Raw genomic sequence first — 17,055 nt, 5'->3', positions numbered from 1 at the left:
TCCCTACTTCCAGGACATTCTAGCTATTTAGGGCAGTTAACCAAAGGAAATGTTTTACAAATCATGCATCTGAGAAGCAAGAAGACAAAATCACAGGTATTCGCCGAAAAAGGTAACCGCCTCTTTCCTAATAAAACAAACGGATTTGGTTCCTATAAGAACAAATACGCTCGACTGGTCCGGATGTTGCTGATCATGTTACATGGAATTTTATAAACGAAACTGGTATACTTTAAATGTTAAATAATGTTTTTTTTATTTCGTTCCACCAAGTTTTTCATGGCGTTTACACATACTCTACTAAAAAGTAGAAACTATTTTTGGTGGGATGATGGCGGAATATAATGGAGAATATTGATATACAATTATACCAAACATGCATCTTTTTTTTATAGAAAGCAATGTTACTAAACTTTTCATTTAAAAAATAGTGAAAAATAGTGTAATACCCACTAATACACGTCTTATAGTAAGGCATCCTTTTTTTCATATTTTTCAAATATAATAAAGCACAGCTTCTCAAATTAGTTTAATTTTCATGGTTAGTTCTCGACTGAGCTTTAATCTATGATACCCATGTAAAACCTTCGCAGTTATCCCGTCTAGCTATCAACAATTTCTCCCATTCTCTATCTGTGTGAAAACTAAACACACATCCCATGAACAAAACTTCTTTCCTAGAAGTATTCGGCCGTTGAACACTCTGCTATGTGATTGCTTTCAAGCTAACTACAATATAGTTATCTTCAAGTCTAATATAAACAAGTTCCTGTTGAGCCCATCCATAAATAATTAAATCTGGCCAAACACTATCCATTACTTTACTATTGTCTCAGCGACCCCTTACTCTAATTAACCCTTATTTTCGAATGGCTATCAGGCCTTGATTAGTGGAAACTGCCAAATAGAAAACATGTGAAATATGTCTGTGAAACATATGTTTTTGGTCGGACTAAAAGAGCTTTTGAGTGCGACGCCTTTTTCTAGAAATATGTCGGTGGAATCCATCAAAAATGCTTTCATAAATTTCCATTTCCCCAACAACAAAAACATCGTAGGAGGAAAAACACAACCCTTATTAGATCTTTTCATTAGAAATTTCAAATTCATATATTCTCTAGGAAGTGACGCCTATAACTCACTAGAGAGGGGGATTAACATTTTACTAATTCATTCCAAACATAAATATCTATTATTATATAGAAGGGGTTTTGTTGCTTTGATGGTGTTTGCTTCGAGAATTCCTAGGTATTTATATGCGTCTTCTTCCCCTTGTTCTCCCATCTCCATTTGCTTGGGTAGTTCCATGCCTTCTCTTTTTTCCGGTTTTTATTTTTATAATTTACAATGCCAAATTCCATTTAGATATCCTGGCTGAAAAGTATTATTATCTCTAGTTCATTTTCAGTCCTTGCGAAATTTTTATTATTATTATTATTATTATTATTATTATTATTATTATTATTATTATTATTACTACTACTACTACTACTACTACTACTACAATAATATCCATAGTAATAGTATAATATAAAATTAACACCAATACAAATAATAAGAATGAAGCATGGTGCCCGGCGTTGCCCGGGTGTTTGGAAGTGAGTGTTGAGCAAAAAAAAAAAAAGTGGTAATAGGAAGGCAGGCTCGAACCCGTACCGCGAAGGAGGAAAAGAACGGAGAAAAAAAACCTGACGTCTTTGCTGTTACGATCACCGCCACACCGGAAGTTACGTAGGTTTAAATTAAGGCCAGACAATCGAAACGAAAGGATGACTTTCGAAAATATCGGTGAAAAAGCGACCCCTCCCTGTAGAAGAGTGCCCAGTTGAGGATGAACACATTAATGTTTTTAGCCAATTTTTTGGTATTTGTCGTCTGAAAGGTCGAGCTTCAAAACGATACTGATATTGTGAAAATCCGTCGCCTCTGTCGAAAGTTTTAGGCAGACATGCAAACATACATACATACATTTATATATAGGTAGTTCAAATTTTCGACCCAAACCGATTTAAAAGCTTGCCCTATCTCTGAATACGCTCTATGTAAAATTTCAAATGTTTAGACGAGAAATTTTCTTTAGTAATTTGGTAGATACCGCAGAGGTAAGAATTTTTAAACCTTGACCCCTATTATGACCCCTTAAGACAAACAGACAGACACGTTTCACTTTTATAGATATACTAGCATTTCAGTCCGGCGTTGCCCGGGTATTTGGAGGTGTATGCTGAGCAAAAAAGAAAAAGGTCACTTTTTTAACTTCGACTCCTATTATGACCTCTTAAAATTTATTGTTCTGGACTCAAATCAAGTTATTAGGTTAGATCCATGTCCAAGCAACCTATATCTAAAATTTCAAGTGTTTAGACCAAAACTTGTCGGAGGAGTTCGGTAGAGTTGTCAAAAGTCGAATCGTTGAACTTTGTCCCCTTAATCATCAAATTTCTGGCCAAAATCCGGTCACATCGATTTTCCAAAATCTCAGTAACCTGTATATCAGATTTCAAGTCTGTAGACTAAAAATTGACAGAATTATTGCGTAGGGAAATGTACACAGACACACACACACAGACACTTTCACTTTTATAGATATACTAGCATTTCGGGCCGGTGTTGCCCAGGTGTTTGGATGTGTATGCTGAGCAAAAAAAAAAAAACAAAAAACAAAAACAAAAACGGTAATTTTTTAAAACTTTGACCCCTATTATGATTCCTTAACATTTATTGTTTTAGGCTCAAATCAAATTATTAAGTTAGATCCATATCCAAGAAACCTACATCCAAAATGTCAAGTGTTTAGACCCCAAATTTTCGGAGGAGTTTGGTAGATTACTCGAATGTCAAATCGTTGAAATATCACCGCTTTAACAGCCAAATGTCTGGCCGAAACCTGGTCACATCGATTTTCCCAAGGCTCAGTACCTGTATATTAAATTTTGAATCTGTAGACTGAAAATTGACAGAATTATTGCGTATGGAAATGTACACAGGCACATAAACACACAGACACGTTCACTTTTATAGATATATATACTCGCAAAAGTATCCGTACTTGACTGGGTTTAAAAACAGCCTACAGAAAATGGACTCTGATTTAAGAAAGTATGATAGGTTATGAAAAGAAAGGGTTGTAAAGAGAAAGCTTCAACTTTAGGGGTATCAAAAGCAAAGCAAAATATGATGAAAGTAAAAATAAAATAGATAAACCCATAATTTATTATACCATACCTGTTCACACTGAAACACTTATCACAATATTCTGTGGAGCTATATTAAAAAACCTTGTTAAACTTTGTGACATATTTCCATTCTATGGAGGTCAGACGCGACCGAACACCTCATAATTTTATTATACCATATTTCTTCAAACTGAAATTTAATTATCCAAGTATACTTACGGAGATAGATATGAAAAATCTTTATCAACGTTTGTACCTATTTCATTTCTATGGACGCCAGACGCGAATGCAGACTCCACAATTTTATTATACCTTCCCTATTTAAGTTAAAACATACTTATAAAAGTATTCTTATGTACATCTATATATAAAAAAAAACTTGTAAACGTTTTTTTATTTTTTCAATTTTTTATTTCCATACTTTGTGGACCAGGCGCGAACGCAGACCCCACAATTTTAATGAACCAGCGTTCTCCCAGATCAAACATACCTATCCCTGTGTCTCGATACATCCTCTATCATTACATGTAATCAGGTTTTTTAAATAGTCAACCATATAGGAGCCTATTCATGACCAGACACACACACATATTCAGCTTTATATATATATATATATATATATATATATATATATATATATATATATATATATATATACTCGGGGTTTTTTATATTCAAAAGTAATGGACTAATGAATTCAACGAGGTTGTTAGATAGTGCTCAATAAAAAGAGCTGATAATACTTGTTTATTGTTATATAAACATGCTCACATCCCGCTGCTACAAATAGCCACTTGTTTCAATCAAACAACAGATATCATCAGGCAGCGACTTGACTATTCAAAAGTTCAATGAATAATCATAATAATAATAAGGATTATTCATTGAACTTTTGAATAGTAAAGTCGCTGCCTGATGATATCTGTTGTTTGATTGAAACAAGTGGCTATTTGTAGCAGCGGGATGTGAGTATTCTTATATAACAATAAACAAGTATATATATATATATATATATATATATATATATATATATATATATATCCCTTCTATGCCCCAAATTTCCTTGTATTCCAATATTCAATAAATGATGCATTCTATATCTACCATATATGTGATCGGGTTTCGGCCAGACATTCTGTTAAAGGGGTCAAATTTGACCTTTGAGAACTCTACCAAACACCTCCGAAAATTTGGGGTCTAAACACTTGACATTTTAGATATAGGTTCCTTGGACATGGATCTAACTTAATAACTTGATTTGAGCCCAAAACAATAAATGTTAAGGGGTTATAATAGGGGTCAAATTTTAAAAAAATTACCGTTTTTGTTTTTGTTTATTTTGCTCAGCAAACATATCCAAATACCCGGGCAACGCCGGCCCGAAATGATAGTATATCTGTAAAAGTGAACATGTCTGTCTGCCTGTCTGTCTGTCTGTCTGTCTGTGTACATTTTCCTTCGCAATAAATCTGTTAATTTTCAGTCTACAGACTCGAAATTTGATATACAGGTTACTGAGATTTGGGAACATCTATGTGATCGGGTTTCACCGGGCACCCATGCTAGTATATCTATAAAAGTGAACGTGTCTGTCTGTCTGTGTACATTTTCCTTCGCAATAACTTTGTCAATTTTACATCTAAAGACTCTAAATTTATATACAGGGTACTGAGATTTGGGAAAATCGATATGATCGGTTTTCGGCCAGAAATTTGGCTGTTAAGGAGTCAAAGTTCAACGATTTGACCTTTGAGAGCTCTACAAAACTCCTCCGACAATTTTGCGTATAAACACTAGCAATTTTAGATATAGGTTCCTCGGACATGGATCTAACTTAATAACTTGATTTGATCCCCAAACAATAAATGTTAAGGGATCATAATAGGAATCAAAGTTTTTTTAAAATTTGACCTCTGCGGTCTCTAGTAAATTATTCAGACAATTTCTGGTCTAAACATTTAAAATTTTACATAAAGGGTATTCAGAGATTGGGCAAACTTTTTAATCGATTTGGGTCGAAAATTTTTAGTTTCCAATATATAAATGTATGTATGTATGTATGTTTGCATGTTTGCCTAAAACTTTCGAGAGCTGCGACGGATTTTTACAGGCTCCCTATCGTTTTGAAGTTTAATCTTTCATACGACAAATACGAAAAAATTGGCTAAAAACATTAATATCTCCAACTCTAACTTTTTTTTTTTTTTTTTTTTATTCAATTTTCACCCCAAACAAGGCACAGTGCCACTTTGAAGCAGGGGGCTACTATTAGGGAATTAATTAGCGGGGTCATTATGAAGGGAGAAGAGTAGAAAGATGTTTGTTAACATTACACTTGAACCTCTGCATATCATTGCAGTTGGGAAAGCAGAATCCCGGAAGGGGGTTCCAAAGACCCGCAGTTCTGGGGAAGAAACTATTGGAGTAAAAGGCTTTCTTGCACCTAGGGATCTCCACTGTAAAGGGATGAGACTTAGTAGCTTGTCGGGTTTGTCGGGGGTAGTTACGTCGGGGAGGTACAAGTGTTTGCAGTTCGTCAGAGCATTCACCATTAAAGTATTTGTAGAACAGGCAGAGGGATGCAACATCTCGTCGATGGGACAGAGGTTGAAGCCCAGATGACAGGTCATCTATCAGGTTTGCGACTCTTTTTTGAACCCTGTCCAGGAGCGAGAGACAAGCAGCAGATGCACCAGCCCAGATGTGACAACAGTACTCCATACATGGGCGAATGGTTGCCTTATAGAGGTATAGGATACTGTCAGGCGTAAGTAGTTTTCTAGCACGGTAGAGGGAGCCAACCTTCCTTGCAGCAGCCTTGGCAATGCTCTCAATGTATCTATTCCAGTTCATATTCCCTGTAAACGTTAGGCCGAGGAGTTTAAAAGAAGTACTTTCAGGCAATGTGTTCTTGGCCATTGCTATTGGTGGTAGAGAAGGTTTCTTGTATTTATTGAAGGAAACAAGCTTAGTCTTAGCAGCATTGAATGAGACCAACCATTTTTGTCCCCATTCCACTACGGATTGGAGGTCATCCTCTAGTGTTTCTGCCATTCTCTTGGATATGTGTTCATTTGTTTTCCCCTCATATCTGTTATAGAGAGTGGTGTCATCGGCAAATATACCCATCCCCGAAACAATATTATCAGGGAGGTCGTTTATGAATATCAGGAACAATAGAGGTCCAAGGATAGACCCCTGAGGCACTCCCGCATTTATGTCATATTGTTTGGATGTACGTCCGTCGAGGACAACTTTGATTTTTCTATTACTTAAGAAGGATTTAATTACGTTATGAATTCTTCCAGTGATTCCATATGATCTAATTTTCCTTAGAAGACCATCGTGCCATACCCTGTCAAAAGCCTTAGATATATCAAGGGCCACCGCTCTACCCTCCCCTGTTTTATCCAATGAACGGTATATACGTTCAGAAACTACAGTTAAGATATCTGCTGTTGAACGGGCTTGCCTGAATCCATATTGTTTGTCAGTCAAGAGTTTAGCAGCTGTTAGGTGCTGGACTAGGGCTTGATTAACTAAGGACTCAAATATTTTGGCGAAAAGCGGGAGGAGGCTAATGGGGCGATAATTTAGTGGGTCAGTTCTTTCACCAGCATTCTTGAAGACTGGTACCACAGAGGCGGTTTTCCAGCAGTCGGGAAAACAAGATTCGTTAAGGCATTTATTGTAAAGTTTGGACAGAACTGGAGCAACCTCGGCAGAGCATTTTTTTAATAGCACAGCCGGGATGAGATCTGGTCCACATGCTTTAGAGGTGTCTAGGTTTTTTATAATAGCATGTACCTGAGAAGGGGTGATTTTCAAGTCGTCAAGTGTGGCGTCTGTTCGCAGAGGAAAATCAGGGAGTGAGTGGTGTACCGAGTTCAGTGTGGAGTTTGAGGCAAACCGTCTGGCAAGCAGATTAGCCTTGTCAGTTGCCGTGCAAGCAACCTCATGATTGTTTGTTAGTGGGGGAATAATTGACTGTCCATTATTAACTACGCTGTTGTAGATTTTCCAAAAATCCCGGATTCCTAATTTCTGTGCTTCGATGCGCTTTCTGGTGGTTTCAGAGTAATCTGACTTAGCTGTGTCTATCACTCTCTTACAATTATTTCTAGCTTCTATAAACTTCTGTTTATTTGAGCTGGACTTATGTCGGTTGAATCTGCGGAACGCATGCTGCCTTTGACAAATGGCAGCTGCACAAGTAGAAGTAAACCATTGGGGGGAGTGGGGCTTGCTATAGTATTTCCGTGCGGGAACATGTGCTTCAATAGCAGTTTTGAACCATTCAGTTGTCTCATTTGCACACTGTTCCGCTGGAAGAGTAAAGATATTTTGCCATGGGGCATCTCTGATGAGCTCCCTGGTGGCTTCCCAATCAGCCTTTTTGTAATACCTCGTTGTTTTGAGTAGTGGGTCTTCAGTTTTAGGGCGAGAATTTAGGCTGATTTCTACCATTATCACAGCGTGATCAGCATTCCCGAGTGGGCTATGGGCATTTGTTGTACAGTCATTGGGAACTGTTGTCAGAAAGAGATCTAGAAGTGAGGCATGTTGATCGTGCTGGTCTGGGAAACGTGTCGGAAATGTAACCATCTGAGATAGGGAATGAGATATAGAGAAGCTATATGTGGCGCTACCAGCTACGTCTGTGTGATTTGAGAATCCTAGCCAGTTACTGTGGTGGACATTGAAGTCACCAAATACAAGTATTTGTGCGCTAGTATCGAGGGAGAGTGCTATATCTATGCTGTCTGAGACTTTGTTTATTAGTGTACAGTCTTGGTTTGAGGGAGAGCGGTAGAGAAAATATAAGTAGCTAATATTGTGTTGCATATTTAGTCTGAAGCACATAAAGGCGTGGTCGTCTGATTCTAGTTTTATTTCTCTAGTTAGGGGGAGGGTGTTTCGAATATAGACTGGACACTTTTCGTAGTACGGGTTCGAGTCTTCCTTCCTACTACTATTTTTTTTTGCTCAACATACATCCAATAAGCCGGGCAACGCCGGGATGAAATTCTAGTCTATCTATATATCTATAAAAGTGAACATATCTGTGTGTGTGTGTGTACATTTCCCTACGCAATAACTCTGTCAATTTTTAGTCTACAGAGTCGAAATTTAATATACAGGTACTGAAATTTGGGAAAATCTTTGTGATCAGTTTTTAGTCAGAAATGTGACTGTTAAGGGGCCAAAGTTCAACGATTTGTCTTTTGAGAACTATACCAAACTCCTCCGACAATTTGGAGTCGAAACACTGGAAATTTTAGATATAGGTTCCTTGGATCTAACTTAATAACTTGATTAAAGCCCAAAACAAAGGTCATAATAGGTGTCAAAGTAAAAAAAAATGACCTCTGCGGTCTCTACCAAATGACTCAGAAAATTTCTGGTCTAAACATTTGAAATATAAAGGGTATTCAGCGATAGGGCAAGGTTTTTAATCGGTTTGGGTCGAACATTTTTAGTTACCAATGTATAAATGTATGTATGTATGTATGTTTGCATGCCTGTCTAAAACTTTCAACAGAGGCGACGGATTTTACCAGAATCAGTATTGTTTTGAATGCCGACCTTTCAAACGACAAATATCGAAAACTTTGCTAAAAACATTAATATCTTCACCTTCAACTGGGAACTTTTCTACAGAGGGAGGGGTCGCTTTTCTCGCCGATATTTTTGAAAGTCATCCTCTTCTTTCAAAATATGTCACTTCTGGTTTGACGGTGGTCATAGCAGCATAGACGTCAGTTTTTTTCCCCCGTTCTTTTCCTCCTTCGCGGTACGGGTTCTAGCCTGCCTTCCTACTATTGCGTTTTTTGTTGTTTTTTTTTGCTCAACAGACATATCTAAACATCCGAGCAAGGCCGGGCTGAAATGCTAGTCTATTGTATATTTATAAAAGTGAAAGTGTCTGTGTGTGTCTGTTTACATTTTTCTCACGCAATAACTGTCACTTTTCAGTCTACAGACTCGAAATTTGATATACAGTGTACTGAGATTTGGGAAAGATTTTGTAATCAGTTTTAGACCAGAAACTTGGCTGTTAAGAGTCAAAGTATAACTATTTTACCTTTGAGAACTCTACCAAACTCCTCTGCCAATTTGTGGTCTAAACACTTGAAATTTAAGATATAGGTTCCTTGGACATGGATCTAACTTAATAATTTGATTTGAGCTCTAAACGATAAATATTAAGAGGTCATCGTGGGGGTCAAAGTTAAAAAAATTGAACGTTTTTTATTTGCTCAAAATACACCTCCAAACATCCGGGCAACGCCGGGCTGAAATGCTAATAATTAACTAAAGATGATCATCCCATAAGAAAACCGTAAAAACTAATAGGGAATGAACTAAAATGCATGTTTAAAAGAATATGCAAATTAGCTACATATATTGCTAGCGAATGCAATTGCACAACCCATATATACGAAAATTGTATTTTCTTTTTAAATGAATAGAAAATAGGGTTTTTAATATGAATATCAATACGCACAAAAGAAAATCGAATTTATAGGAGTATAGATAGATAGATTATTTAGAAAGAATTTTGTGTGTGTGAGAGTTCGCTCTCTATAGACTTCTAAACGCGTGAGTCGATTTCTTTTAAATCTAACACAAATTTTTTTTACGTGCCCGAAAGAGACTTTAGATAGGTTTTTGAATGTGTTCGATAAGTATCGATAATTCATAATCGGAAAAATCCGGCGAAAGAAGGAACAGACGATTTTGTACTAAATTTAACGTCTCATACAACCTGACATAAAAGTGCATTTAAGAAGTTGTATTACCGCAGAAACAGGAAGGCCCGGCACATAAAATCTACAGTAAGTTGTTTGATATGACAGGGGCGCGTTGGAAATAAATATTTCTGCTTAGCACACTACTGAACCATGGTGATTGATACTTTTATTTTCAAATTAATCTAAGCTATTAAAATAGCTTTATAAAATCAACAGTAGATTCTCTACAGTGCAATGTGGGCTACAATGCATTGTTATCTATATAAGTACGTGGAGGTTAGAAAAATGGGCGATTTTATCAATTCCGATGATAATAAAATATGCAAGGCTGAAACATCTGTTGATCCTCATTCATTCCCGGGCAACGTCTGGTCTCCCTGCTAGTACGGTATAAAACTCTTCAACCTCTGTTCAATCAAATGGTTTACATACAATTTGTCCTTTTGTTCAGGAAAAATAAATCTAGGCTAAAAGAGGTAAGATTAGCTGAAAAATATTTGTCTATAATACGCTGTCTATGATGATTGTTGGTCGACTTGGTAACGAAAAGAAGCCATCAACAAATGTTGTTGACGCAGCATCATTGCAAAAGTTCATGTCAAGATCCACTCACCAAATGGCAATACAGCAGTCCTAGTACTTTGCGCCTGCTGATAGGACAAATTCCTTAGTGGTTAATCCAAGGTTCGGGTCCCTGACTATCAGGCGGATAACGTCAGCCCAGACAAAACGTTTACCTCCAGCACCCTTACTAGTGACATGGCAACAAGGATAGACATAGAGACAGAAAACTTTCCGACATCTCAGACTACTGGTCTCCAAGTACTACAGACCTTTAAGCAGCTTTTTCTTCACCCTTTGTCTGAAAAATCACTCATTGAATGAGGACTGAATGACAAAATAAGAGAAGCGAGAGTTACTGGAGCTGCCGATAATACATCCACTGTATTATCTACTCTCCATTTAAAAAAAAGGGGGATGAGGGGAATGGGTACAAGTGACTTATTTATATCTAAGTAGTAAGTTCGGTGCTAAGTTAACAATTCATGGCACTTTTGATGATAATCTCCCCTCCCATATTAGTGGGTGGAAGTTTGTCCTTATCTATCGAGTTTTAATCATTAGAGTTTCACCTTATAATAATGAAAATTCAATAATTAACTATTATCAATTTGTAAAGTCGGCTTAATATTAATTTACATTAGATAATTATTTAAGGTTTTACTTTCGGAGGTTCGTTTTCATGAGTAACTGTTTCTTTGCACTGTATTATATTTCGAATGTACTTGAAAACTATATAAAGTCCTAAGTTTATCTTCTCTAATAGAGAATAATTTCCGGCATTTTTTCTTTTATCGTTAGTTGCCGGCATTTTCTTTGTTTTTATCGTTTACATTGTAGCATGGGGGGGGGAAGTGACCGATGAGACAGGAGAATACAGACAAAATACCTAAATAAAACACGAAAAACAAGTTTAAAAACAAGGTAACATAAAAACATTTAGGATTAGTTTAAAAAATACTTAACGTTTTTGCACTAGTGATCCGTCCGCTGTCTTTTTGTCAACTGGTAGCTGGCATATCATCATGTCTTTCTAGAGCGAAAGAAGATTTCTATTTCCGGATAACTTGGTCAAGTGCCTATCTATTTATAGAATAAAAGTCGTTACGTTCGGATGTGTAAAATATTTAATTTACATTTTTTTATTGTTAAAAAAGTTCTAACTTTTTAAATTTTGTTTATAAAGTCCTAACTTTATCTACTCTAATAGAGATTAATTTCCGGCATTTTTTTTTATTTTATCGTTAGTTTCCGGCATTTTCTTTGTTTTTATCGTTTACTTTGTAGCATGGGGGGAAGTGACGGATGAGACCGGAGAATACAGACAAAATACATAAATAAAACACGAAAAATAAGTTTAAAAACAAGGTAACATAAAAACATTTAGGATTAGTTAAAAAAATACTTAACGTTTTTGCACTAGTGATACGTCCGCTGTCTTTTTGTCAACGTTCCTAGCTGAAAAATATTCGTCTATAATGCGCTGTCTATGATGATTGTTGGTCGCCTTGGTAACGAAAAGAAGCCATCAACAAATGTTGTTGACGCAGCATCATTGCAAAAGTCCATGTCAACATATATTCTTGACATGGCAGTCAACGTGTTAAATGGGACATTCAACTTTCAGAATTCTTTTGTGTGTAACAAATTGGATAGGAAAGTTTAACATGAACACTGGGACGCTTGAACACTACACAACAATGTCGAAACCTTATTCAGCCAGCAAAATAATTCTACAACGATAATTCTGCTTACAACTAAAGTGTGACAGCCGCAAAACAATCCTACTTCAAAAGGAAGCGTGACTAATCGACCAACAATCCTATTAGTGCCTCTCATATTGATTTGATGACCCTTCTAACAAAGTAAGTTGGATATATTTGAAATTTGTCCTCACTCCAACTGTTATATCAACAATCAGACACAAATAGACACATGTTGCAATTGACGTCGTTTTTTATTGACCGCCTACAAATAAGAATGTTCTCTTACACTTGTAATGTTATTTAAATATTGCTATTGTTTCTCTCAAGTTAGCTTTACACGCCAACACCAGGTAAAGTGTGTACGTGTATCTTAGCTAGCATTTAGATGCCGTAAATTTTCTAATAAATCTATTATCAGTTTTAAGAACATCGCTGTTCTTGGATGGTTCGAGCATAAAATAAATTAAAATACTCCTACCACTATTTTGAATCTCATATTTAAATTATTTTTCATGTATTTAATTTTATTTATTTTTCTATTTGTTTTTCAAAAATCTTATCATGTTGTTTTAGCTGTGGATGATGCATCCTACTGGATGCCAGAAATTCGCTACTACTATCTGATACATTCCAACCGAGGGATATTTTTGAGATTATAACCGCCCCTTTAAGTGCAATTGTTTGTAGTTATCTTTCCCTTGGTTCACCTGGTATATAAATATAAATGTTTACCGATTCACTCGTAATGGACTCTTCTTATCATTATAAACACCCTGATTTTAATATTCTCGTGGGGAATTTTCGTGACAAAAAGTCAGAAAATGACGACACGTTTTTCTCTCTACTTACTTTCTTGCAGAATGTATAAACTCATGTCTAAACTCATTGCTTAGTTTTTCTTCATGCCGATTATCTAGAGCTATAACGCCATAACTACTGGCGATGAAGTCTTCGAACTAACAACCTGGCATTGAAAGTCTCAACAACATCGAATGCAAGATTGTCTTACATCAACACTGACAACGAACCATTCAGATATTCGGTATATAGAACCGCACGACTAATCGTTTTAAAGATCAAGAACCAACTCTGAAAGTTGCACTGAACTCTACAGAATTCTGAAGAATTGTTTTTTCTAGGAACTTCTAAAAAGATAAAACAAACAAAACTAAGATGATGAGATGGTTCAACAAGTAAACATGTTATAAATGGAAATTCGTGCGTTTTCGTTTTACTTGTTTAGCGTTTTCTCTTCAAGAGATAATCGAATGTTTTAATAAAATTAACAAATTTTAATTGCCATAGAAAAACTGCGAATTTTAATTGAGAGAGAACAGTGTGTTTTTTGTTTATACTCCCAGAGTTATAATGTGTTGCTTGTTATGAAAAAAAATTGTTGCAAATAGTCGATTATTTTATTACATGTTTTAACCTATATTCAATGTTTCTGCGTTCTTAAAAAAGAATAAAACATGGCAAAGCTGTGGAAATACCAATTAGAACAACAACAACAACAACAACAACAACAACAACAAAAAATGGAAGAAAGATTTCAAAATCTGCTACTCTACCAACAAGAAAACAGACTTATTACTAAAAACTTTAACAAATAAATAGAAAGTCAGGGAAGTAAAGTTTGATACCCACAAAATGCAGTCTGGAACGACATTGGCAATTTCATATACTTCATAGACGAAAATAAGTTTTTCGCCTCATATTTTAGAAGGTTGTTTTGTCATAGAAAGTGGGAATGCACACAATTTAACCAAAGAAGATGACAAGGATTTTATATCATTTGCACGAATAGTCAACACATACTGCGACAATTTCAAACTGGTTGAAGTGTATTCTAACGATTTCAAATGCCTACTATTTGTGCAAGGTTTGGTATCAGCAAAAAACTATGGACTTTGACGCACAGTTTTTATAAAATTAAGAAATGAGCCAAACCTGACACTAGAAAAGTTAGCAGATTAAAAGAGCATTAAAGACACACACGTAAATACGTGCAAAGAAGGGACATTTTTTTTTTTTACATTTTCACCCCAAATAAGGCACATTGCCATTTTGGTGTAGGGGGCTACTATCAGGGGCAACAACTACTGGGGTACTATGTAGGGATCTGGGCAGCAAGATGTCGGTTCACGTTACACTTGAACTTCTGCACGTCAGTACTGTTGGGGAAGCAGGGACCTGGAATGGAATTCCAGAGTCTAGCGGTTCTGGAGAAGAAACTATTGCAGTAAAAATATCTTTTACATCTAGGGATCTCTACAGTGTGGGGTGGGATTTAGCAGCCTGTCGGGTTTGTCGAGGAAATTGTCGAGGAAAATTGTAATCCCCAGAGAAAAAAAAGAATGCACATTATTTCCCCGAAAACGAAATTTGTTGTAAATAAGTAAATCACAATCAAATCCATTTTATTGGTGTGTAGCTTTGGTGCATTAGGGTTAAACTGCCTGTACAGCAAAAAAAGATTTGAGTGATTTGTAATAGAATTGGACACTTTACAAAGCAAAATAAATAGTTGGGTAATAAATTAGAACAAACGTAAATTTATGCTGATGATAATATTAAATAAATACGCAAACAGATCAGACTCATCAACTATTAATTTGCATACAAGGAAACGATAAAATAAACCTACCATGCTAAAGTCTTGCAAAACAGCCAGGTGACTGGATCGAAAATAAATTTTAGGGTGAACCAATCACTAATGTTACATTTAACGAAAAACAAATTAAAAGCATTAGGGTTGAGATATGCTGGAATATTTTGGGAACACTATTGATTTTCTATTCGTATGATATTCAAGCACGGCAAACTTATGCATGACAAATTAAGGTGCGACACATTTCCTCATAGCAAATTTAGTCACAAGAAATTTAGGCACGGCAAATTACTCATGTTTTCTTCGCTAAATATCTTAATAAACAAGATTTTACAGAGTTAGCAATGTTAAAAACATCACAAATTGACAATCAAAATAGAGTTTAAAAATAATCAACAGAGACAATGTTTACTTATATTAGTTTATTTCTTTTTAAATTTAAATGTTTTTTATAGTGTTTTATAGTGTTTATTAAGAATAAATGTTTACCAAAAAAGATAATAAAATTAAATCTATAAAAAAATTATTTAATTACCTCCAATGTCAGTCTTAAAAATAAACGTGTTTCTTTTTGCAATGATATTTAACTTAAAATATAGGATGCCACTCCGTCTAAATGAAAATAGGTTTTTCTTTGTGGTATACGAATCCCATCTGGCTCGAATTACATGCCAAACTATCTAACGAATAGAGAATAACATAGCAGTTATCATCTTTTTTTTGTAGATTTGTCGTGCCGTAATCTGTCGTGTATAATTAGGAAAACTCGTAATGACGTCAACATAGGGAACTTATTGCTCGACTGCGTGAAAAAAACATTGTGTCATAATGTTTTATTTCAGTGTACACAAACAAAGCATAATATCTAATAAACTTGAAAGTATGAAAAGAAAAGACTTACTTGCGGGAAACCTTCCAAAACCCACGATGTTTTCTGTATCTCTTTGAGTAGACATAAAAATAAAATCCTACGCGCTCTGGGATTACCAGCATACGCCTGTTTGACTTGCGAAACATATGAAGCATTTCTTTTCTCACATATGTGTCAGGTGCTCAAGTAATATACCATGATTATCGCGCATGTTTGAATAAGTTAAATCGTTTCAATAAAAAGTTCCAAGTTCGGTGCATATTCGTTTTTCGGGTCTCGGAATTAATCGACCGCGATTGCGATCACCTTACAACTCCTGTTGTGAAGAGCCGCATCTTTCGGTCAGAGATAAGTTAAAGATCCAGTTTAATAGCGGGAAGTTCAGCTGACGGCTCTGATTTCGCCAATAGATTACAGGCTGAACTATTATCACACAGCGTGTCAAAAAATGTGAGTTGTGTCGAAGCGCATGGCTGAACGAGCGAAATCAATAGAAACAGATGTACCTTATTAATGTATGTTACGCGTGACAAATATTGACACAGATGGAAAAAATGTATTATCATGTCTTACCTTAACGTTCCCACGTGGAACAAAATATTTTTTATGTAATCATATCATCACCCTGAGTCCTGTTGCCAGGAAAGTGGATTACGAAATATTAAACGAGAAAGTTCTTGTGGAATTGTTAATTTTGATTTCAAATAATGTATTTTCAAATAAATTTTTGTTATATCTCAACGTTCGATATCAGTTTAAAGTGCGTTTTAGGTTCTATCTAATCGTTTAAATAACAATCATTGTAAAACAATTATATTAAATAACAATCATTGTAAAACAATTGTATTAAATAACAATCATTGTAAAACAATTATATTAAATAACAATCATTGTAAAACAATTATATTAAATATCAATCATTGTAAAACAATTATATTAAATATCAATCATTGTAAAACAATTGTATTAAATAACAATCATTGTAAAACAATTATATTAAATAACAATCATTGTAAAACAATTGTATTAAATAACAATCATTGTAAAACAATTATATTAAATAACAATCATTGTAAAACAATTATATTAAATAACAATCATTGTAAAACAATTATATCTTCTTTCCAGACGTTGAATACAATATGGAAAAAAGCAAATCCGCACAATTTTGTTGTTTCAATTCAAGCTAAACCGAAAACACAGCTCGCGATATCAACGAAGGGGTTTGGCCAGGTACCATTACTGCACGAAAAAACACAATGGTGGTTTAAGAAATTTCGTGACGTCAACGAGAATCTTGATGATGATGAGCGGAATGGTCAGCCAACGATCAATTAAGAGGTATAGTCGAAGCTAATACATGCAAAACGGTTCG

At 35.3% G+C, this 17,055-nt stretch overlaps 1 protein-coding gene across 1 annotated transcript in view; it reads right to left on the bottom strand.

Annotated features, from left to right (window-relative positions):
* Positions 1–16,024, bottom strand: part of LOC145278350 (galactosylceramide sulfotransferase-like) — a 32,381-nt gene extending 16,357 nt beyond the window's left edge. Inside the window, exon 1 of the mRNA XM_080130642.1 lies at positions 15,711–16,024. Coding sequence (XP_079986768.1) covers positions 15,711–15,835 — 125 coding nt within the window. The 5' untranslated portion in view covers positions 15,836–16,024. The remainder of the gene's footprint in view (positions 1–15,710) is intronic.
* Between the last annotated feature and the right edge of the window lie 1,031 nt (positions 16,025–17,055).

This window comes from Euprymna scolopes, chromosome 6, assembly GCF_053919585.1.
Source record: "Euprymna scolopes isolate OS-2025 chromosome 6, ASM5391958v1, whole genome shotgun sequence".
In the NCBI taxonomy this organism is placed as follows: domain Eukaryota; kingdom Metazoa; phylum Mollusca; class Cephalopoda; order Sepiida; family Sepiolidae; genus Euprymna; species Euprymna scolopes.
The sequence above is the reverse complement of the archived record's forward strand: the minus strand, read 5'-3'. Positions and strand labels throughout refer to the sequence as shown.